General features: G+C 43.0%; 1 protein-coding gene and 1 long non-coding RNA gene across 5 annotated transcripts in view; one reads left to right on the top strand and one right to left on the bottom strand.

Annotated features, from left to right (window-relative positions):
- Nucleotides 1–18,395, top strand: LOC147022431 (uncharacterized). The gene is made up of 6 exons (XM_085893312.1): nucleotides 1–95; nucleotides 6,325–6,485; nucleotides 9,256–11,608; nucleotides 12,013–12,067; nucleotides 12,523–16,477; nucleotides 17,723–18,395. Exons 1-3 carry the CDS (start codon nucleotides 78–80, stop codon nucleotides 11,165–11,167), a joined length of 2,091 nt encoding a protein of 696 aa, XP_085749438.1. The 5' UTR covers nucleotides 1–77; the 3' UTR covers nucleotides 11,168–11,608; nucleotides 12,013–12,067; nucleotides 12,523–16,477; nucleotides 17,723–18,395.
- The window catches only part of LOC147022430 (uncharacterized), a 61,512-nt gene that overhangs the window by 31,192 nt on the left and 6,258 nt on the right, over nucleotides 1–24,062 (bottom strand). For 3 of the 4 annotated variants that reach the window (XR_015061250.1, XR_015061248.1, XR_015061249.1), the window contains 2 exons: nucleotides 23,205–23,428; nucleotides 6,331–6,482 (listed from right to left, as the gene is read on the bottom strand). This is a non-coding gene — a long non-coding RNA (uncharacterized LOC147022430). The remainder of the gene's footprint in view (nucleotides 1–6,330; nucleotides 6,483–23,204; nucleotides 23,429–24,062) is intronic. The other variant, XR_015061246.1, reaches the window with a different exon arrangement.

The following is a 24,062-nucleotide window of genomic DNA, read 5'->3' as shown; positions in this document are numbered from 1 at the left end:
CCATGATCCAGTGAATCCATGACTCCCCAGGCCCGACCCAGACGTCTATTGACCTGTGACTCGCAGCCAGCAGAGACATGAATATCACTGCCAAGGTAAGTGAATCTCTCCACGACCTCAACATCCTCACCACAAACAGACACAGACAGGACAGCAGCATCCAAGATGTCACCGAAAGCCTGGATCTTAGTTTTGACCCAAGAAACCTGTAATCCCAACGGCTCCGACTCCTCATTCAGCACCTCGAGGGCCCCCAAGAGGATGTCTAAAGTCTCCGCAAAGATGACTGCATCATCTGCAAAGTCAAGGTCCGAGATCTTGACATTCCCAAATGACGCACCGCTGGTGACCTGGTCTTCCCAACCTGACCTGGTCTTCCATTCGCTTCTTAAATATTTCAAATTAAAGTCTTTTTGCGATGAAAACATAAATATTACCCAAACATTACCTTCACAACGACAACGACACCGCCAAGAACACGATCTCATCTGAAAAAATAAATATTACCTCAACATAACCTTCACAACGACAACTACACCGCCTTGAACAGGATTTCATCTGAAAAATAAATATTACCTCAACATTACCTTCACAACGACAACTACACCGCCTTGAACAGGATCTCATCTGAAAAAATAAATATTACCTCAACATAACCTTCACAACGACAACTACACCACCAAGAACACAATCTCATCTGAAAAAATAAATATTTCCTCAACATTACCTTCACAACGACAACGACACCGCCAAGAACAGGATCTCATCTGAAAAAATAAATATTACCTCAACATCACCTTCACAATGACAACTACACCGCCAAGAAAAGGATCTCATCTGAAAAAATAAATATTACCTCAACATCACCTTCACAACAACAACTACACCGCCAAGAACACGATCTCATCTGAAAAAATAAATATTACCTCAACATCACCTTCACAATGACAACTACACCGCCAAGAAAAGGATCTCATCTGAAAAAATAAATATTACCTCAACATCACCTTCACAACAACAACTACACCGCCAAGAACACGATCTCATCTGAAAAAATAAATATTACCTCAACATCACCTTCACAATGACAACTACACCGCCAAGAAAAGGATCTCATCTGAAAAAATAAATATTACCTCAACATCACCTTCACAACAACAACTACACCGCCAAGAACACGATCTCATCTGAAAAAATAAATATTACCTCAACATTACCTTCACAATGACAACGATACCGCCAAGAACAGGATCTCATCTGAAAAAATAAATAATACCTCAACATAACCTTCACAACAACAACCACACCGCCAAGAATAGGATCTCATCTGAAAAAATAAATATTACATCAACATTACCTTCACAACGACAACTACACCACCAAGAACAGGATTTCATCTAAAAAAATTAATACGAGAAGTGAACGTAGTATTCTTCTTCCATTCACTTCTGACTTTACCTATAAATTGTTCACAACAGAATACGCAATTTCCAGTTGCTTCGGCCTGGATTCGGGATCAGCGATCAAATAATGTAAATCATGACTAAATTATTTTTTGATGATGCGAGAGATATCTTTATTAAAATCAGTGGAGGAAATATACACCATGTCTGATATTACTTGGGTCTTTCATGTCTCCGACGATGCCTTTATCTCCCGGCATGCATCATTCCCCATGACAAAAACCAGAAAGAAAAAATAACCAGAAGCAAAAAAAAAAAACAGAAGGAAAAGGGTCACACCCAACGACACGGATTCCAAATTGCCATGGTATTGTGTTGTTGTTGTTGTTGTTTCCTATTCTCTCAAGTGCACACATTAAGTATGAAGCTCACTGCGTTCGCCATTAAAAAGAACGATGGCAAAAGAAAAACTTAGCTTTCATCGTTCGGCGCGAAATGCCATGGTGAGCGGAAATGACGTCTTTCTTTCGTTCGAATATGAGAGGGAAGCGTTTCTTGGTTTTTTTTCCGTCAAGCAATACATTCAATGGTTTTCACATACATAACACATTGGTTTCACAAATTTCCATTGAAATATTCGGGTATTTCCGGAAATTTTCGCCATTTCAGTCTCGGACACGGACTGCCATCTAGCGGACGGCCGTGATTGGCTGTCTTGAGGCATGTGGGGGTATGGGGGGGGAGGGGGACACCGGAGACGTGGTGGCCACCGGGGACATTTCAAACTCGATGCAGTTGCATACAGCGCATGCGCTGTAATAATAAATAATCAGATTTCCGATTACTCACGATGTCAGCGACTTTATAACAAGGGTTATCATGAATAATATTAATTAAATAAACACACATCTGTTGTGCAGGGTTTCTCAAGAGAATCCCAACTGATAAAAATGAACGTTTTAAATCCTGTTCTCATTGGGGTGAAAGATTTGAAAGAGAAAGGACTCGTGTTGTTCATCAACCTTGGGTCACGTGGTTTTCACCGGAAGAGGTTATTCGGAACAAAAATATATAATTATATCTTGGTTGAGATACCAATGGAGACGAGGGAAGGGGGCGTGGCCACAGTCCATTGTGACATCACAATAAGAACTGCAACAATAGAGAACTCTTTAGACAGGGCGGTATCATTAAATCTTCAGTTCGTGGAGAGCCGTGCACCAGCCATGTTGTTTCCCATCGTGCTGTTTGTGCTCAACATCCTCGGAAGTGGAGTGTCCCGTCCATCACAGCAGGTAAGTGGGGATTGTGAAAAATAAAGTATTGTACTTGGGGAAGGTAAACAACACGATCGGAGTCACTTTCTTTTCAGCTTGGTAAATCAGGATCGTTGGGAGGATTTAAAATGGGGGGAGTTGGTTGGTCTTGGAGTGAGGGGTGTGTTGTTTTTACAAGTTTGACCAATCAGAGCATGATGGGCCGTCCCATCGAGTTCAGATCAAAGTTTGAATTTAATTTCAATTCACCAAGTGATTCCTGACAGGAAACACAACATGTCAGAAAAGGGAATACACAGATTTACATCCTTGTCGTCGACTTCACTTTTTATCATATCACAAGTACATTCATCATCTTGAAACATCTATCATACAATGTTGTTTTCATAATTTGTTGATTGAAATTCTCCCATAACAAGGCTGAAAGCAACTCAAGGTTTTTGGGTTGTATACAGTGCGTACTGTAATCAGTAATCACACCGACTCCAATCAGGTGATCACCAAAAAATTGGTGATATTGGCCGTGTGTGTGTGTGTGTGTGTGTGTGTGTGTGTGTGTGTGTGTGTGTGTGTGTGTGTGTGTGTGTGTGTGTGTGTGTGTGTGTGTGTGTGTGTGTGTGTGTGTGTGTGTGTGTGTGTGTGTTGTTCAAAAGCAAAACATTCTCACGTCTGACTCCCCAACCTCAACACCCCTCTCTGTCACTCTTTCTTTGTCCCATCCACACTCCTCCCCTCCTCATACAGTGCAGCACCCTCCTTCCATATCCCTCTCCATTGTTCTCGTTCTTTCTTTCTCTCTCTCTCTCTCTCTCTCTGTCTCTCTCTCTCTCTCTCTCTCTCTCTCTCTCTCTCTCTCTCTCTCTCTCTCTCTCTCTCTCTCTCTCTCTCTCTCTCTCTCTCTCTCTCTCTCTCTCTCTCTCTCTCTCTCTCTCTCTCTCTCTCTCTCTCTCTCTCTCTCTCTCTCTCTCTCTCTCTCTCTCTCTCTCTCTCTGTTGTGTCCGGCCAGTGGTTACCTCTGAGCGGTGTTTGTATCCAGACTTGCCAGTGTTGTATTTATCTCCGGACATGGCTGGGTGGCGAGTGTCTCCAGACAGCTTGGATCCGGACACGACCGGGCATTGTTTGTCTCTGGATTTCTCTGAGCGCTGTTTGTCTCCAAGCGGTGTTTGTCTCCAAGCGGTGTTTTCCTCTGGACATGTCCGAGTGGTGTTGGTCTCCAAGCAGTATTTCTCGTATAAAATGGAAAATCATTTTGATGAGACTATGAATCGGAATTAATGCTCCACCACACGTGTGCCTTCCATTCTTCTCACCTCACGGTGCCGTCACTTCCTCCACCCCTCCTCTCTCTGCTTTCCTCCTTGCTCCCACACCCCTCCTTGCTCTCCCCTCCACCCTCCCTCTGCCCCCTATTTTGTCCCAACTTATCATTATACCGATTTATATCATTATACCGAATAATTTCATGATTATTATACCGAAGTCCTTCGTGTTCTTTATGCTTCGACTGTTCCTCCGCTCGTGTCTGCCTGCTTAGCATCTTCCATTCAGTACATTACAATTCCCATCAGTGAAGTGACAGGTAGTGTTTGATAGTCTAAAATACTGTTGTGGTTGACGAAATTCGCAAACCACCATTCAGGTCCCTTAGGTGAGATATCTCTGTAAGTATATGTGTAGTTAGGCCCAAACCCGTTGTTTAGAGGGAATAAATGTGATTCATGCGGGCTGCGACCCTTCAGGATAGCCGTTTTTCTTTACTATCTTTATTTTGGACCAGCCGCCATTACTACCATTACTACCACCACCAACCACGTCTCAACAGCCATCACACAACAACCACCAACCGCAACGCCGCTTCACAACAACAGCCACGACCTTTACCGTCACAACTCGCCCTCGTAACCATCGCATCACCGTCATTCCCACGCCGCTTGTGGGCACCGATACTGGACTCGTGCAGGGCGCGCACCGAGCAGGGGTGCAAAAGCGCCGGCCTTTCCGAGGAAAACGGATCAAAAACGACTCACGCCCACTTCTGTTCCGTCCTATCGGCGAGCGTGGGGCGATTTGGCCCCGCCTCCAGGGGCGTTGGAGTGTGGTCGCTATATGCAAATTCATGGATCAAAAAGCATTCACGCCCACTTTTCCTCGGTCCAATGGGGAGCCAGTTAGAGGTGAAGGGTCGGAGGTAAAGGGTCGAAGGTGAAGGAGCGAGGCCACGGGGTATATAAGGGGCTGCGTTCGTCAGTCAAGGCAGTTAAAGAGTTCGGAGGGGAGAGAGTGAAGAGTTCGGAGCCAGTGAAGAGTTGGGACGAGTCAAGAGAGGAGACGGAGAGGGCGGTTGGACGGAGCTGTGGAGAGGTGGTGGCGGCGAAGGTGGTCGAGGGGGTGCTCGTGTCGGAGTCGGGGAGCTGCGGAGGGAGAGGCCGGCGGCGCGACCGAGGTCGTGGTGGAGACGCTCGTCGCGGGACCCGAAACAGGGAGATATCCACCCCCCCCCCGAGCATCAACAACCCCCTCCTGTTTCCCCCCGCGCTGAGATAGTGCGAGAAGGGGGCCCCGTCCCCACCCCATACCAGGCAGTCCCAGCGAGGCCCGCGGAGTCGGGGCGCCAGCGCCATTTTGTGGCTCATCACCAGACAGGTAGGCCCGACGCGGTCTCGGCCCCAGGCCCGCCTGCCCCCCTCATCCTTGAGGGTGGTCCTTTTCTTTTGCTTTGAGTATATGTGTTGTCGGCGCCGTCTGTGAAGTAAAACTGTATAAGTGTTGCCGTGTGCTCAGTAGTCAGTTCGCTCTGCATTGTGTCTCGCTTTTACATTTGCTTTTTGTGGATTATTGTGTGTTTCTTCTTCTTTTACATTTGCTTTTGGTGTAATTGTATACGTGTGCTTTCCGTTCATCGCGAAATAAATGTGCTTCATGTTGAACTGTTTTCCCGTTTCGCTTCATCTTTTCCTCTATTGAATCTCCATCTTACTTCACGTAAAGGGTTGGTCGTGGGCTAAAAAGCCCGATAATTAATCGAACCGTCGAGGCCGACGATAACACCGCTCGGTTATCCCGATAGTACGGAACGGGTCGCTTAAAGTGGCCCGTGTCCGAAGTCGACCTGCGGCGAGGTGCGATCGCCCGGTCTACCCTCCGTGTGGGTACTTAGGAAGGTCGAATTTGGCGAGCAACCCTATCCCACGCGAGGGGCCGATTGGCACGATCGTGGTGAGGCCGAAAGGTCCACCCGTGACTAGTTCCCGGCGTTAGTCCGAGAGGGTCACGACTGGATTGTCCGTCCGGTGGGCGACGTGCCGCGATTCGAGTTACGTGGCCGTTCGCACGCCGGCGGGCGCGAATCCGCAACAATACATACATCAAGCAAGTGGATTATCAAACACTCGTCCCAGAATGCTTTACCTCCATGCCCTTCGAATCTCCTCTCTCATCATCACTCGGTTATTACATAAACGAGTCAACTCTCGACCATTCCATGAGCCATCGTGTTTGTGTTTTAAAAATATCAAGATCATGTTGTTCTTATTTTGTCATGAACTTTTAGATTTTGTAAAATATTTGTAAAAACATTGTTTAGTTAATTTTAAATGAAAAATAAACATTCCTCCTTCCCCTGCCCTTGTCTATTTCCACAGGTTTACCAGAATGATGCTGTTGAGGATGGAGGGATGTCTGTGGTTCGCGACGTCGCGTTCATCGTGATTTCCTTCCTTTTATTTTATGTTGTAATCACATTTGATCCGTCATGTTGGTTCAACAACAAGGGGAGCCCCAAAAGAAAGCTCTGCATTCACTGGTAAAGAACACAAGTGACTTATTCATCAATATCTATCATACCTTCATCCACGAGAGAACAAGATCGCTCAGATATTTGGAGAGAGTTTATTGTGTACGATGATATGTTGGATTAAAAAGGACGAGAATTTTTTTTCTTGCAAATGGAATGTGTTGTTTAATTGTTGGAAGGGATGATAAGGTGTCCAAAATCCATTGGTAACATTTTTTTCATCCAATGTTCTGGGGCCATTTTGAATTTCAAGATGGCCACCATGTTACACCAAATTTCCCAACAACTTGGGCTTTGAATGTCATATGAAGTCTATTTTGGTGGCAATACCCACATTTGTCATGCAAAGAAGTTAAAATTTTCTCAAAGTTCTGGATGGTGACCATCTTGGATTTCAAAATGGCTGCCATGAACAAACCCACTTTTGCTGCATTAATCAAGTTAAATTTGGTGTCAATACCTCATTGGTCATTTGCAGGTCCGGTGGAACTTTGGAAAGCCTTCACTTTGGGAAGCTGTTTGTAATTAGAGTTGTGTATTCACTAACCTGTGTGTCAAAAAAAACCTGCAAAAGTTTCAGCAGTCTGTCTTGTAATTCATGAAAAATCTGCACTTCTGCAATTCAGCAATGTCGATATACTGCCCCTCATCAACTTGGTCTTGCAGAACACTGAAGAACTTTTAGTCTGTGGCAATAAATGCAACACTCACTGAAGGCTGGATGATTCGTACCCTGTTTTCAAGAGTTTTCACTTCATAACATGGACGCTGAATGTGCTTTTCCCAGTTTTTTGTGAAGCAGGACGTGCAGTGTTCAAAACGTCACGAGACAGAAATCTCCAGAAGACAGAAATCTCCAGAGGATGAGACAGTGAATCTCCAGAGGATGAGACAGTGAATCTCCAGAAGACAGAAATCTCCAGAGGATGAGACAGTGAATCTCCAGAAGACAGAAATCTCCAGAGGATGAGACAGTGAATCTCCAGAAGACGAGACGGTGAATCTCCAGAAGACAGCATGTCGGCAAGCCGAACTTTCCAGGCATCATAATGACTGCTGTTTACAATTAATTGGATTGTTTCCTCCCATGTTACCAGGAATTGTCCCTTCTGGAGTTTTTCATGTACTTTGGGCTCTTCCTCATCTGTGATTCGTTGACAAAATACACATTTTGATTTGACAAACACTGTGCTGTTGAAACCAGTATATTTAATAGATTCTGAAGCACTGGGTCGTCCTCTTTGTCAGTGAAATTGTCTTGTGAAGGAACAGCAAGTTTGCTTCTTCTTTCATCTCGATCCAGGTGACTCAGTTTTATCCAGGTGACTCAGTTTTATCCAGGTGACTCAGTTTTATCCAGGTGACTCAGTTTTATCCAGGTGACTCAGTTTTATCCAGGTGACTCAGTTTTATCCAGGTGACTCAGTTTTATCCAGGTGACTCGGTTTTATCCAGGTGACTCGGTTTTATCCATGTGACTTGGTTTTTTAATGTCAATCTCTGTGTAAAGTGGCTTTCTTCGCTTTCAGCTTGTCTACTCCAAATCAAAGCAGCCTTTGTCCAACTCACACAAATTCTGGATTGTCATAATCTGCCTGTTCTGTGCAGACTTTGGAAAAGTTTCAAATGCTGATTCCTTGAAGGTTCTTTCTGTTTTAAGTATCAACAAGCTTTTCATCAGTATCTGTCTGGCAATACAAGAAGAGTTTAATTCTGTTATTGGTTTGTTGAACGGGAGCTCTTTTGTGGATGCCATCATGTTTCCCATAACATAAAGTGAAACATGAGAAGTTGATGATGATTCAAGTGATAGAACAACGAGCTCTTTGTTTTTGTAAGAACAATCTATCTGAAATAATGAAGGATAACCAGACGTGGATAGATTCCACGTGATGATTTCCTTGATATTCAGATTGATTTTGTTATTGAATGTGTAAACAGAACATTTCCCAATTCACCAAATGCTTGTTCCTTGTTGCCTCCGTATTTTGTTAATTTTTAACACAGTTTCCTCATCGTTCTTGCGATTTACTGAGTGATACTTTCTTCTCACACAGCTCTTTCTTTCTCACACTTCTTTCTTTGATAACTTGATCCATGGTGAATATTCTAAAAAAGTCCATTTACCATTATCTTCATCGATGAAGTATAAGTGATGTAATTTAATTTCTTTATACACAGCACGTGATGATATGAATGATGTTCCACGAATGTGACACAAGTTGAAACCTCTGACTGGATTTTATGTTCACACAAACTGACAATGATGTTTTAAGGAAGACTCTTAAAGGTGACTCATTTAACATTTCTTGTCAATATAAACGAAAACTCCAGCTACTAAGTGTTGATTTCCAAGGAATAGTTTGTTGGTCAATATCAAAGTTGTGGGAAAAAATCCTTATGAAACGGCAGGTATTTTAAAAACCCAAGATACCCACCAAATGACGTCATGACAAAATGTTACCAGTGGAATTCCAGCAAAGTAAGGCTTGATTTACAAAAAAGTCACAATTTCCTTCTTCAGCAAAAACAAATGCCAAACATCCTCGACCATTACATGAGATTCTTCAAATAATCAAGTGTGATTCATCGTTCCACACCGCTCCTCCGGACATTGTTTAAGTTACATCTGCATGCTCCATATTCCGTATCCTCCAGAATTGTAACACTCGTGGAACATGTTTGTTTATGCTTTACAAAACCATGTGTTCAATACTTTTCATGTGATGAAAAACTTCATTTAAGCTTGAACTGAAAATGTTTGTTTGTTTTGTTGCAGTTTACGATGTCGACGCAAAGTGAAACGGAAAAATGAATCAAAACTTAATCCACCGTTGGTCACGGAGGTTCGGGAAACCGAACCCCTTGAGATTCAGAAAGCAGAGGGAAAGGAAGTTCTGGAAATTACTGACAAAATGGAGTTCACAGCAAAACAGAACTTTGGTGATGATGAACAAGAGGAAGAATATCAAAAAGAGAAAGAAAAGGTTTTACGAGCAGAGGAAGAAAAGCTTCAGGAATATGAGGCTCGGTTGGTCGAAAATGAAAGAAATCTTGTACAAAGAGAGAAGTTTGTGCAGGAAATGGAACATGAGTTGATGGAAAAGGACGTGCAATGGAAACTGGAAAAAGAGTTATGGCAAAAGGAGGAAAAGGACCGGAAGAAAGGAGAGGAGGAACAGCAGAGGCAGAAAAATGAAAAAGAACAGAGAAAGATAAATGAACAGTGGAGGAAAAATGAGGAAGAACAAAGGAAAAATGAAGAAAAGCTCAGGATGAGAAAGAAAGAAGAATCCGCACGAACCAAAGACCAATTCCAAGTCCGAATGTGGATCAAACGCAAAAATAAAGAACTTAACCAGAAAATGCTGGTTGTGGAAAATAGAATGTTCGAGATTCAGAACTGGAAGAAACGTGTGCAGCAGCAGGAGCAACACCTGCAGAGAGGTAAAGAAGAGGAGCTGGAGCGACAAGGTGCGTTTGAAGCATTAATGAATGGGAAAGACGAGGAGATATATAAACGGCAGATTCGTATGCACGAAAAAGGAGAGGAGCTCAACGATGGAGAGTGCAGGCTGCGTAAATTGGAGGAAGAGATTCGTGTTCGAGAGAGAGAACACCAGGAAGAACGAAAACAATGTGAAATTAAATGGGAACTGAAAGAGTTCATGTTAACGGTAAGAGAGAAAGAGATGAGGGACAGAAAAAATAATGTGGAGGGAAGGGAGAAGGAGGTCTTGGAAAGAGAGACCGAAGTAAAAAATACAGGAAAGCTTGCTGAGAAAAACGAGGAAGAGATTCGTGTTCGAGAGAGAGAACACAAGGAACAACGAATACAATGTGAAGTTAAATGGAAACTGAAAGAGTTCATGTTAACGGTGAGAGAGAAAGAGATGAGGGACAGAAAAAATAATGTGGAGGGAAGGGAGAAGGAGGTCTTGGAAATAGAGACCGAAGTAAAAAATACAGGAAAGCTTGCCGAGAAAAACGAGGAAGAAATGCTTGGAACGAATGACGAGCTGCAGCAGCAACAGCAGAAAGAGGGCAATGTTGGTTTGCTGCCACCGACTGAACCGAACCCTCACAGTGATGACGAGCAACAGCAGCAACAACTGTACAGTGATGTCCTCAAAAAACAACCGAAGCCTCAACGTGAAGTCAGGTTACGTCAGCAGAAGCAGCACGATGTTCATCGGCTGCCACCCAAACGGGAGCCACAACATTCTTCTCAATCTGAGTTTCTCAAGGACGAAGGAGCGGAAATTGAAAGGCGCAAAAACAACCTCATGTTCCGTGGAGTGAAGGAGGGAAAAGGTGAACATGATACGGAGGCTGTGGCAAAATTAATAAAAGCCATGAACCTGGACATCGAGCCTGAACGGACTTTCCGCATTGGACGCTATGTTGAGAACAGCTCCAGACCCATAAAAGTTGTTTTCAGATGCGAGTCTGACAGGAATCAGGTTCTTACGAATAATAAGAAGATCCGGAATTTGAATGATCCCTCTCTGTGGACAAGAAATATATTTATCACTCCAGACTACACTCAGCTCCAAAGAGAAAAACAAGAGTTGCTGCTGAGTGAACTTGACAAAAAGAGAGAAAGTGATCCAAATGGGCAATACACCATCAGAGGAGACAAAGTCATCCTCCTGAAGAAGCCCAAGGACAACCCTCATCTCCGTAGATGAGGACCTCCCGCCTCATCTCCAAAGATCACCACCGTCCCTCCTCATGTCCCATCTCACATGATACAGTCTCCTCATGCTCCACACTATAAAAGAAAGACAGTATATTCTATTGAAAACTATTTCCATCAACACACGGTCTCTTCCAAACAAGTGAATTTACCTGAGATCATATCGGAGCCATAACCGAAACCTTTTTTGGAAACTCCAGTCAAGGATAGGGAATTTCACTCCTGATGGACATTTTACATTTCATCAGAACACGAACCTAAACTTTTGGAGTGAAGACACCAAAGCTTCAGAAAACCATGGTGGGGTCTCATTGTTGATCAAAAGCAATTAATCACCAACTTACGTTTCTCATTGGCTGCATCCTCAACGGAAACCTCACCATGACGAATGGCTGCAACAGCAGAAGCAAATGCGATGCAAGACCTTCAACAGGTGAGCACTTTTCAATACCTTTTGACAGGTCAGGTGAACACACAGAGTGCAAACACAGCTAACTCTAAGATCAAAACATCAAGTTGAAATCAATTTTGGCACTTTGTCTTTCACAGACATTGCTGTTAACACTTCCTTCGATGAAGAAGAATATCATTAATTGTGGAGATAATTGTAATTATAATTTTTGTGGGAAGGTATCTTATAGAAATGGTTATTCCCATGCAGAATATAGAACAAGAACTTCACCTCCGTTCGATTGGATGAGATCACCCGATTCACCTTTTCAACGATTACCTGTTCCATCCATGCATTTCCTTCTGTGGCCCTTTCTGAACAAGTTGTCAAACTGATGAAGATATCAATGTGTTTAATCTTTCATATTTGTGTTGTATTTCCCAAAGGGCCCTCAGAAGGTGCTTCGTCCAGCTCACCTGAAACCATCGTACCAGTTGGAACGTAAGTTGCCAAGATTCTTATCGTACATTATAAACTCTTCCAAACATGGTCTAAACTACCTGTTCTTCACCTGCATCATGTCCCGTTTTGTCTGCGCCAAAACAGTGTTGAAGACAAACAAATATTTTGCTGAACTCGAATCCAGACAATCAGCAAACAAACCTTCCATTTGGTGGAAGTCAGGCATGACTGTTACTGTACACGTGTCAGTCATTGCGTAGACATGGACGATCATTAAAATTAATTGTTTGAATCATCCAGTGGGAGCTTGTGATGAAGACAATAAAGATGTGAAATTGAATGCAAAAGAAGGAAGAAAAATTCAACTGAGATGCAGAAACCAATTGATAGGATATAATATTTCCAGGATTGCGATGGAAGACTTAATAATGATGGAGATGATGAGGACAATGGTATTGAGGGATTTTGTCATCCTTTTGTTGATGTGGGTGCAGAGGAAGAAGTTTCAGGAATGGCCACTGGAGAAGATGTGATGCTTCGCAGTAGATCCATCATCACTCTGTCGTACAAGCACTCCAGGAAAGTAAGATGAAACATCAGTCTCTTACAGACGGCTGATCCGAGATTTTAAAAAGATAAACATCAGTCTCCAGAAGTACAGGTAATTAAACCTTCCATAGACCTTAATCACTTGCACCCCTTTTTGTGTCCATGTGTCCATGCAACTCTACCTCCACCGAGGTTGCTCGGTTTCAAACCAAAATTTGAAAGGTAAGGACACATACAGATCTGTTTATTGGATAAGATAGAAGACATATATTTATTTTATTTTACTTTTGGATTTTAAAAAATTATTTATTTTATTTTTAAGAAAATAATAAGTTTATTCCTTCAGATAAGGGTAACATCTGGTAGGTTTACGATAAAAGTGTGGATGTACGTTGCGTAGATGGTCAAGTTGTGTAAAATAGCGGAGGCCTTACGTATTGAAAGGATCACCGAGTCTGGCAGGGCGGGACACGTGGGATTGTTATAAAGAGTGACCGAGTCGAGAGGGCGGGAAGTGCAGGATTATCGCCAAGTCCTTACTTGGGAGGTTAGGCGAGGAAGGGGCCGCGGAGGGCTGGTAGAAAGCAGAAGTGGCCAAAGGGTTTAATCGCTACAAAGGACACTGAGGAGAGGTAAGAACGAGATAGAGCAAGGGAAAGCGCCAGCAGGTGCAAAGAACGACTCAAGAGAAGAAAACGCTGACGAGTGTTTAAAGAGATCGAAAAGGAAACGCTGACAACAGTTATGGGGAATCAACAACAAAATATAGGAGACCAGGATGCGCTCCTGGCAGGTCAAATTCCGAGTATATGAACAAAACATACGGGTCGAGAACTTCAAAAGATCTGAAGTTGTGGACAGAGAACAGAAAAAGCAAAGATTTCACCCGGATAGAATTGAAAATCTAAGAAGAGAAAGATTGAAAGAGAAAAAAATTAAAAAACAACTCGAAAACCAGTCGATTCGAGAGCTGAAAAAGAGCCTTGAGAGGAGCAAGTGAAAAGCACAAGTATAAGAGGAAGTTTGAAAGACGACAATCTACTTTTTGAAAAGTACATAAAATATTGTCGGCGATAGCTTTCCTCCCAACAGCGGCAGAAGCGAGAGCAGGAACCAGAGTGATTTACAAGCCATAAAAATGCAAATGAAAGATTATGATGACAATCCAGAAGGATTCATTGAACAAATATTGTTTTGTAACAAAGGAAACCACGAGGATGTGGTGGGATTGATGACAGCGGTGTTGCCAGTCAGGATATGGCGGAAACCCAAGGAATTAGTCACGTGGCCGGATGTCGCACCGGAAGGACAAAACGAAAGAGGTTATAATGCTAGAGTGCAACAATGACACTCATTTAAGAACAGAAATAATCCCACCTGAGATTAATTGAGGAAAGATACAAGGCTGTAAAAAAACAACAACAAAAAGAAAAACCGGAGGAGTTCAGGGGGTGGTGTGTATATGCAAAGTCGGTTGTAAGAACAATTGATCTTCAGATTTAGCATAAACGGGTGAGGTCAACATTCAGGATTCAGTGGAGAGTGTGCAAACGTCGTTGGAATAATAAGATCTTATTTAAAAAGAATATAGTTTTAGATTTCGAGAAAAGGAAAAGAATGAATCTTAAATGAAATGTAAACAACAGCAGTTCACGTACAGTGAGGCGGGGTGGGAGTACACCCTGCTGTGAGTGTGCTTGTTTCCTGGGCCGTGTGTGTGAGATTTAGCAGATGGAAGAACAGGTGGGGACCTGCTTGTGAGAATCTGGTTGTGGGATTAAAAACTAAAACAATTGTTCGATTGTTGTTGTTGTCATTGACAAAGTGCTCTGTCATTGACAATGATAAAACCGACAATTCTTTGAGCATAAACAATGGATCGGTTGTATTCGCACGATAGGTTGTATCACTGTATTATGATCTGAGTTTTTGCAGTCGATTGTAGCAGGAATTTGTGATTGACCGGTGTGCAAATAATTGCTTGCTTGCCTGGTGAGGCATGATTCGGGATGTTTGGTGCCTTGCGTGTGAAGCACCAGGACAGAGGTCTGCAGATGAAGGATATTGAAACTTATTGAAGTCGAAGCCAATGTATTCATATCAAATTTCGAGAGAAACGAGTACCTCGTGTGATGGAGAAAAGATTTAAAATTGACGGTAAAAACTATTAGATTTGGTGGAAGGTGCTGCATGGAGGATTATGCAGGTGCAGGTCACTCATTGAGTGGGCGGATGCTGGCAGATGAGGATGCCAGGCGAAAGCCATGACAAACCGGTGACTGCACTGGAGTTTATACCTCTGCAAAGATTACAGAAGGTGGTTTGCCATTGCATTTCTGATTCCAGCTGTTTGTATTCCTCCATGAACCATGGGTCAAGGTATCTGATCACCATGGTTACCATGGCATGTTTGAATGAGTTAATGTGAATGAGTGATGATTTAAATCGTTCACGATGGTGAAAAACCATTTTCTCTGTGTTACGGCTGTGGATCTGAGGGTTATGCCTGTGCCTATGGACATCATACATCCGCAACTCAGCCGGGCACAACGGCTACACGGATGTTGGAGGATCGCCTGGTATTGGGGAGCACTTTTGAAGAGCAGAATTGGCATTCGAATGGTGATGCCGAGATTGTTGTGTCGTTCATGAAGTTGCTCATCATTGCCCAACAAATATGCAAATATAATATATAAATGGACATCAATACTCATGCTGTTATATTCGCAAACTGACAAGGCATCAAAGTACATTCCGCCTCTCGAATGGACGTTGATTGAATGCCCAGTCTGATAGCATTGGTTTCTGAATATTGATGAGTTTGTTTGAAAGGAACTTTTAAAAATGGTATCTCAAATTGCACTATTTGAACTTGTGCGAGTTCCTTCGGGTTTATGGAGGTGATTGTTCAAGTCACTTCTATTGATCAACATTCATTGTTCATTATAACAATGGGCCCATGTGAGAGATGGCTGAGCAGAATTTGGCAGAAATACAAACAAATTTCCCGTTATAGAACATTGGGTATGGCATCACGATGGAAATATGGCACAATGGAATGAACCCCTGCACTGTATTGGATTCTATGATGTTTGAATGAGGGAATGTGAATTATGCAAATTAATTACAGAATGTGGAATTCAAAATTGCAACAACTGATATTTGGATTGGATTTGAGGTAGAATTTACATAACAGTCCTATTTGATGGACCAATCCATGAATATAACATCGCATGCTTCATTAACTGTTGCAAAAGGATACAGAGCAAAGGAAATTGGGCCAATAATTATATAAGTGGGGGGTTTGTCAAGTCAGTATTTGCTTCAGGAATGAGGCAGAAATTTGTATCACCTGAAAGAGAATGGAGGGTACAAAGGGATGATACCACATAGTACTGACTGAAGGGTCTACCTTGGTCGATGGCGTACCTGAGGTATAGCAGGTATGGCACATGCTCTGGGCGCTACTTGAAGGAGTGTCGCCACCGAGCAGGACTGCATCTCTGTCAAGAATGGAATATTGAAGTTGAAAGACATCAGAGATGAAAGAAACGAATAGCTGATGAGAACTCGAGAAACGCTGGGTTAACAACCAATGAGGAAACGAAAAGAGTCATGAAGGGAACACTCAACCGTCTTCACAGAGAAATGGACGGAATGTTCGCTCGTAAAGTGTCTATAAAACATTTGGACATATACATGATGGACAAGACAAATATTAACTTTTGTGCTGCATTAACAAAGGTTGTCAAAGAGTTTGACTCACAGGTCAGACAAGCACGAGCAGACCAGCTGCAGAGGAACACCACAGCATCCAGCCTGGCGACGGATCGCTGTATGAACATCAAGGTGTTCAGATGGAGGAATGCATTGAAGACACGTTGGACTGGACCACATCAGGTATTATTGGTCACCACCACAGTTATCAAGTACAAAGATAAGATTCACACATCTCATTGCAAAAAGCATACAGGAAGTTGTAAAGAGAAGAAAGGAAATCTGCAAGTGGGAAGAACGTTACCGGAGGTTTTTGACACATGTCGCAGTGCTCTTGATTAGCACGTGCAGAATTGGGATAATATGGAAGATAACAGACAGTGAGGGTATTATGAGAATGTCATGGAGAACAGAATGTTTGGTTGGTTGAGAGAAGGGGAAACGATGAATGGGTCGTGACAGAGAACGCAAAGAAGAAGGAGGAAAACATAGGGACCAATTGCATGAGATAGCCACGTATGGGAAAAACACCTGTATGACCCTTCAATGTAATTATGCACCCCATGTCACACGGGATTCAGGGGACGTAGACACTGTATGCCTGAAATGAGGCATAGTGTTATATGAAGGGATAACTGAACATCCATTGAACATCTTGTTTGCAATATCTTTACAACATGCTGAAAATATGAACAAAAGCAAGTGTTGGGTTTGCTCACAGCTTCCCCACTTCGCCAAGCATGGACTGCCCCTCTCAGCAGTCCCATTTTCAGGGGTAGATACATGTCAGTACCTGGATTGTAGAAAAGCTAATCCAGTCCGAACGAGAATAGGAGGGACAAAAGGGGATGTAAGTGCGCAAGTATGAGAGATAACAAGTAACTGGAAAAAGGAGGGATACAAATGTACTGACTATTGGCACTGGAACTAACCTTGGAATTGGGTGAGACGTAACTTCCTCGATACAAGGGAAAAAGATGATCACGCTCCCCGATACAAATTTTGCGTCAATATCTCAGGGGGAAGAAAAATATATTTGACTCAAAACATATTTGACCCAAAGTAACCATTGAGGGACAAATTACTGGCACAAGGATAGATATAAGGATGCGAATGAATAATCTTGTAGAACCCCAGGCTTTATTGAAGGTACACGTCCATGACGTGGTACAACACGTAAGGAAGGTAGCTGCAGAGAAACATGGATATTTTAAGGAAGGAGGGTTTGTATCTTGGATAATGGAAGTGTTTGGTGGAGGAGGAACATGGATACTCCACATGTTGATCATTGCTATTGTTGTCATCATATCATGATTAAAGTAATGATCGGTGTGTGTGTGTGTGTGTGTGTGTGTGTGTGTGTGTGTGTGTGTGTGTGTGTGTGTGTGTGTGTGTGTGTGTGTGTGTGTGTGTGAAAATTTACCACAGTCACAATGGTGGTGGCACATCAAGTTTCCCTGGACCAATCATCTCTGAAGATCCAGAAGATCCAGAAAATGAAGAACTTAGTATAAAATTAAGTCGAGACACCGTGACGGTGGAATCTTTTGGAAAATATGAAAGTACAGACACTTGTGCCTTTGTGAATGACAAAAACCCAGTTGAAAGAATTCACCAATGATTGCTAAAGAGCCAAAAGCAGATGGTTGATTATAATAAAGAGATGTGAAATGATAGAAATACCTTTAAAACTTCAGGGGAAAATGAATTCAAGCGGTTTTTTCAAATAAAATTTGATTCGTATCAATGGAAAAGGCGATTGCCTCTTGGATGAATATGTTCAGTATGCACAGGGTTCTTTCCTTCCAAAATCGCCTGGACGCCCCAAACTCCGTGGAGGGGAGGTGGTGGCACCGCGTTGTGTTGCATCCACTTGCCAGGTTGTTCAGTCACCACAGAGCGCAAGTCTGGGTGACGCGGTGGAAACGAGCCTGCCGCTAACCAAACGACAAATGTTGATTTTTATCTTGCCAAAACAAAGTTTTTGCAAGATATGTTAGTCAGCTTTTATGTTTTTTTTATTTTTTTTAATTTCTCTTTTTTTTTGTTTGTCTGCAATCATGTAAAAAAATTCTGCAGAGCACAGTTATAATTGGAAATTTTTGTAACTTCGCATATCAGAGGCCTATAGAGGTCCCTTTCAGCGCATAAGATTTTGAAGGTCAAGGTCAAAGGTCAAGGTCACTTTGTCGCAAATCAGGGGAGTCGACGAAACCCTTATTTTTTGTCATTTTGATTGGATAGTTTTCAAACTTCATGGGAATATAGTTCATGGTCTGGCGCTCAGCTGATTAATTTTTGGTGGCGATTGGCCTTGACCTTCATGGTTTGCGCCTCAGGTCAAATTTTCAAGTTTTAGGAACCATATCGTGTAGTACCTCAAATTGAACACCTCGATGAGTGCTTTCTCGATATGTCAAGCTTGAGATATTATGACGTCATTTGGTGACGTTATGAGGCAAACGCATATTTTTCATGGTTACTCTGCAGAACGATTCTCATCGGAATCTCTCGTAGGCAGATATTCCTCAAGGAGTCGCTCCTGGTGGATAGCAGCTCTGTTCACCTCAGTGTGACGTTAAAGAAGTCACACGTGGTCACCTTTTGGCAAGATATGGGTCACCCTGCAGGTGACATTGGTTTATTAGTTGGTTTGTCGTTCCAGAACAAACTGTTAGGATTGCTCTGTTATAACAAAAGGGGGAAACTGTGGGAGCTGGAGTATTAAACGTAATACAATAATCATGTAAGAATCAAAATTTACTTCGTTGTTTGCTTAAATGATTCAATCAACTGAGTTTAGAAATAATTTACTGGTTGAGCAAATAGACATGAAAAGTGATAAAACTAAAATATACATGCTGAGTGAGCTTGAAAGAAAAACACACACATAATCTTTCCTTGAGTGCAAATAACCTCTTGTAAAGTCATATCTGATAATAAACTCTTGACCTGTGATCATGCAGTCAGCAGAATGAAACAATGACTCTCTCTTACTCCCCCCACACCCCCACACCCCTCCCCTTGTATCAGAAAACAAACTCCAACCATTGTATGCCATTGTAGGAGGAATCTTTGAACAAAGCAAAACCATTGTATGTGACATTTGACAGACTAATACCATTGTATGTGCTTTATTTGAAGTCAACTCAGTTCCATCTGATGTCTTGGTAAAAACAGTATATAAACGCTCAGAAACCTTGTATTCAGCTTGCAACTATGTAGCTGGTTGGGGTCTTCCTTCCGTGCACGGAAGTGTCTTCTCTCTTCCGGAATAAACGGCTGGTCCATGACCTCACTTGATTTCTTTCCTTGAGGTCGTTGACCTCGGCCCCGACAGAGGTAATAAAATCGAAACTCACAGAAGTGCAAGGATGAAATGAGCAAAGAACGGCATCCAAGTTTTTTCCTATAGTATCCAAGGCCATCTCCACTCATGGCTCGCAGACTTCCTCTCCTGTCGCAGTCAACGTGTGGCCCTCAATGGAGTTCTTTCATTCCCTCTTCCTCTCCAGGCTGGAGTTCCTCAACGCAGCGTTCTGGGCCCTCTTCTTTTTATGGTTTTCATCAATGATTTCTCTGAATCTCGGGAAAATCCTCTTTATCTCTTTGCTGATGACTCCTCCCTCTGCCGTACCATCTGTCATCCCTCAGACTGGCAAGCAGCAGCTTCTTCGCTCACTGCAGTTCTGGGTAAAATCACAAACTGCTCCAACACATGGAACATGTCTTTCAATCCGGACAAATCTCACACTCTCACTGTGTCTCTCCGAAAGGACCATTTGGAAAAACCCCACCCACATTCTCAATAATCCTCTGGAAGAAGTCCTTTCTTTCAAGCTTCTGGGTGTCACTATCTGCCACGATCTTTCCTGGGAAAGCCACATTTCCAACCTGGCCTCAAAAGCCAGTTGCCGACTGGGAATCCTCCATCGTGCAAAGTCCTTCCTCAGCCCACCTGAGCACCTGACCACATACAAAGCTTTCGTCCGCAGCCTGATGAAGTACAGCTCTCCTCTCTGGGCTCGTGCTCCTGCCTCTCACCTTTCTCGGCTTCACGCTGTGGAAACCAAGGCATTTCGAATCATTGGCATCTTTCGCACCAAGCCTCTTCTGGAAAGACAACCAAAATCACGAATCACTGCTCACCTTCACTCTTTCATTCCTCTTTTTTCCCACCTTTGGAATAAACTCCCTCACTCTGTCCAATCCCATTCTTCCATCAAGGCCTTCAAAACAGCTGTTCACCCGACCTCTTGTCGTCCCCCTTCCAAATCCTCGATCTTTTATATTCACGTTAATCCACCCCAAACCCACCTCCTTCAAATTCCCTGCTTTTCTTCTTGTAAGTCCCTGTTATGTCCATCTTGTATCCCCTGTGTTCCCCGCCCCATCCCTCTCCCTTCCACAGATCTCCTGATGTCTGTTCCCCGCTGTTTTGCCCTTCCCACTCTCACCCCTCTTATCTCACACGAGCCTCGACAAGGTATAAAAAAAGGAAGAGAAAAGAAGGATGAGAGAGGGAGAAGCAGAGAAAACACAGGAACCTGTAAGGAAAAGGGTTTGCATTGGTGGCGTTAAAGAGCGGAGAAAGGATCGTCAGTGGAAATGTGAGATGACAGTGATGCATCACTTGTTTGAAGTCCTGGAGAGAGCAACGTGATTGAACCATGTGGAAGGAATTTCCACAAACGGGAGAAAAGACGGAGAAATCTGATGAGTGTATTTTGTGGGTTTAACCAAGAGGGAGCAACTGGAAGGATTAGAGGGCTGAAAGAGCAGAGCGAGCTATACTAGAGCCAGACACATTATACATAACCACATGACATGGCTGAAAGGATTCAGCTATTTCAGCCACACCCATTGCTGACAGGTGTATATAATCAAGCACACAGCCATGCAATCTCCATGGACAAACATTGGCAAACCGCGTTGAAGAGCTCAGTGACTTTCAACGTGGCACCGTCATTGGATGCCACCTTTCCATCAAGTCAGTTTGTCAAAGTTTTGCGCTGCTGGAGCTGCCCCAGTCAACTGTAAGTGCTGTTATTGTGACGTGGAAACATCTCGGAGCAACAACAGCTCAGCCGCGAAATGGAAGGCCACACAAGCTCACAGAACGGAACCGCCGAGTGCTGAAGGGCGGAGCGGAAAAATCATCTGTCGCCGATTGCAATACTCACTACCAAGTTCCAAACTGACTCTGGAAGCAACGTCAGCAGAAGCACCTGAAGGTTCAGGAAGACCTTCACGAAATGGGTTTACATGGCCGAGCAGCCGCACACAAGCCTCAGATCACGATTTAGAATGCCAAGCATCAGCCGGAGAGGTGAAAATCACACCACCATTGGACTATGGAGTGATGAATCATGCACCACCATCTGGAAGTCTGATGGATGAATCTCGGTTTGAAGAACGTTACCTGCCCGATTGCATTGGGCCAACTCTAATGTTTGGTAGAGGAGTAATCATGGTTCGGGCTCAGCCTCTTCCTTTGTTCCAGTGAAGGGAAATCTGAACGCAACAGCATACAATGACATTCTCGACGATTCTATGCTTCCAACTTTGAGGCAACAGTTTGAGGAAGGACCTTTCAGGTTTGGGAGCGATTTATTAATATATATTGTGAAGATGGTATTTTGAGGTTGTCTTGATTTCTTATCAACAACACAAATTTGATTGTTTTTGTGTTTACTCATGTGCCTGCTATAAAAACGAGAAGGGCACTCAGGAGAGCGCACACCTCCGCCATGCAATACCTGATCCACGAGAACATATCAGGCCCAATACATTCTTGAAATATCATGCTACACAGTACTATATTGTTTTGGGCTAATTCTCGTATCCAGATTCGGATCTTCACCAAAATCGAATCACTTCGTCCTTGTGACACACCCAACCTGTCCACCATGTTTCATCCGAATCCGTCCACAACGTTTTGAGATATCGTGCTCTCTATCGGTTTTACCCCATCTCTCAATGATGAAGAATCACTTTTAAAATTCTAGTCGTCGGATCCAGATCCATATCTTCACCAAAATCTAACCAGTTCGTCCTTGTCACATACCCAACCTGTCCACAAAACTTCATTGGGATCCGTGCACAGCTTTTTGAGATATCCTGCACACAAACAGACAGAACACGGTGAAAACATGACCTCCTTCACCTTTGGCGATGGAGGTAAAGATTGCTTTACACAGGTTTATTATAACACCTCCATTGGCCTCGCGCAAGTATGTTCTCTTACACTGCCTGTTTTTTTTTTCCCTGTGAGCGATTGAGTAATATGTGCTGTGAAGATCGTATGTTGAGATTGTGGTGATTTCTCACCAACACAAATTTAATTACAATGGTGCTTATACATGTGCCAGTACAGAAAGATTGCTTTGCACAGGTTTACTACAACATCTCCGTATTCAGGCTTCGAGTGAGTATGTTCTTATACACTGTCTGGGTTTTCCCCAGGACCAATCGAGTAATATGTTTTGTGAAGATTGTATGTTGAGGTTGTCGTGGTTTGTTGTACTTAAAAATAACATTGATAAAAAATAAGTTCAAAGAAGGGAAACCGGTCCAAATGCATTTTGCAACCCACAAGATTGGTAATTCATAGGAAACCATTCGGCCAACGTTCCTCAATTTGTCATGCAGGAAATATTTAAATATACGTTTCATTTAATATCCCCGGGCAACATGGGTACTTTAGTTGGTATATGTACTGTATATAATAGAGAATGAGAAGCACAAGGTTGTGCATTGTTATTTGCATTTTCATGTGAATGGGGTAATCTCGGTGTATTTAACTTTGACAATACATTTTATCCGAGTACACTTATGGAAGAACAACAGCAGGGGGAAAGGGGTCACAGATACAATGGGAAAGCGGTCAGACAAGAACACATGTACGTACCACGAGATGTGGGGTGGAATTGCAACGAACTGGTGGGAACAGAGTGTGTCCACATTTTCCATCATGTCCTTCTTTTCATCACTCCCAGCCTTGAGTGGTACTTGAGGAAAGTGTGCTTCACATTGAGAACATTTTTGGACCACGAGGCGGTGAAGTGAAACTTGTATTTTGTCCTTTTGTTGTACTCTGTTCGGTACCAGGACGCACTCTTCAGCTTGACAGAGCTGTCGGAAATGGTACAATGTGGTTGAGGAAACATATGGTGCCTTGCTGGAATTGTACGAACATCCCCAAATATAGTAACATTGCTAAGTTAACCCACAGTCCATTGCACATAAATGTATGGAAATCTCAGCATTTCTCAGTTCACTTTCTTAACCCTTTGAACCCTGACCTCCCTGGACTTTCCGATCCCCCATCATGGGCTCCCTCGAGAAAAATCCAGCCACTCAGATGTATGGAGGATTGAATCGTGGCTGGTAAAACGGCCGTGAGGGTTCAAAGGGTTAAAGTAAACGCACGGAGAAAAATGCACAGATTAAAAAAATAACAAACGTTAATGTTCTATGTTGATTCGCACAGAGTACTGACACTGTTTAAAATGTGATGTACAGATTTTCCGCGATCACCTGATCGTATCACCTGAAATGAGTGAATGTCAAAATAATTTCCACCAGAGTTATCTTCTTACAGGTGTCGTGTTTTAACACATCTGCATTTGCTGTATACCAAAATGTTGGAAAATACATCAATCAGTTTACAGTGACTTGTCCAGTAACATTAAAAGGGGAGGGGCATTCTGATGCTTGATGGTGAACCGTAAGCTTTACATTCAGGTACTCCATTTGTTCAAGATAA

The sequence above is a fragment of the Eptatretus burgeri genome, chromosome 8, assembly GCF_056783735.1.
Source record: "Eptatretus burgeri isolate ZD-2024b chromosome 8, Ebu_testis_v1, whole genome shotgun sequence".
NCBI lineage: Eukaryota > Metazoa > Chordata > Myxini > Myxiniformes > Myxinidae > Eptatretus > Eptatretus burgeri.
This window is presented reverse-complemented; position numbering and strand designations above follow the sequence as displayed.

Excerpts from the sequence above, each read along its gene's own strand:
- LOC147022431 (XM_085893312.1), top strand. Across the intron at positions 6,486-9,255 it reads AGAAAGCTCTGCATTCACTG|TTTACGATGTCGACGCAAAG; the intron begins GTAAAGAACACA and ends GTTTTGTTGCAG.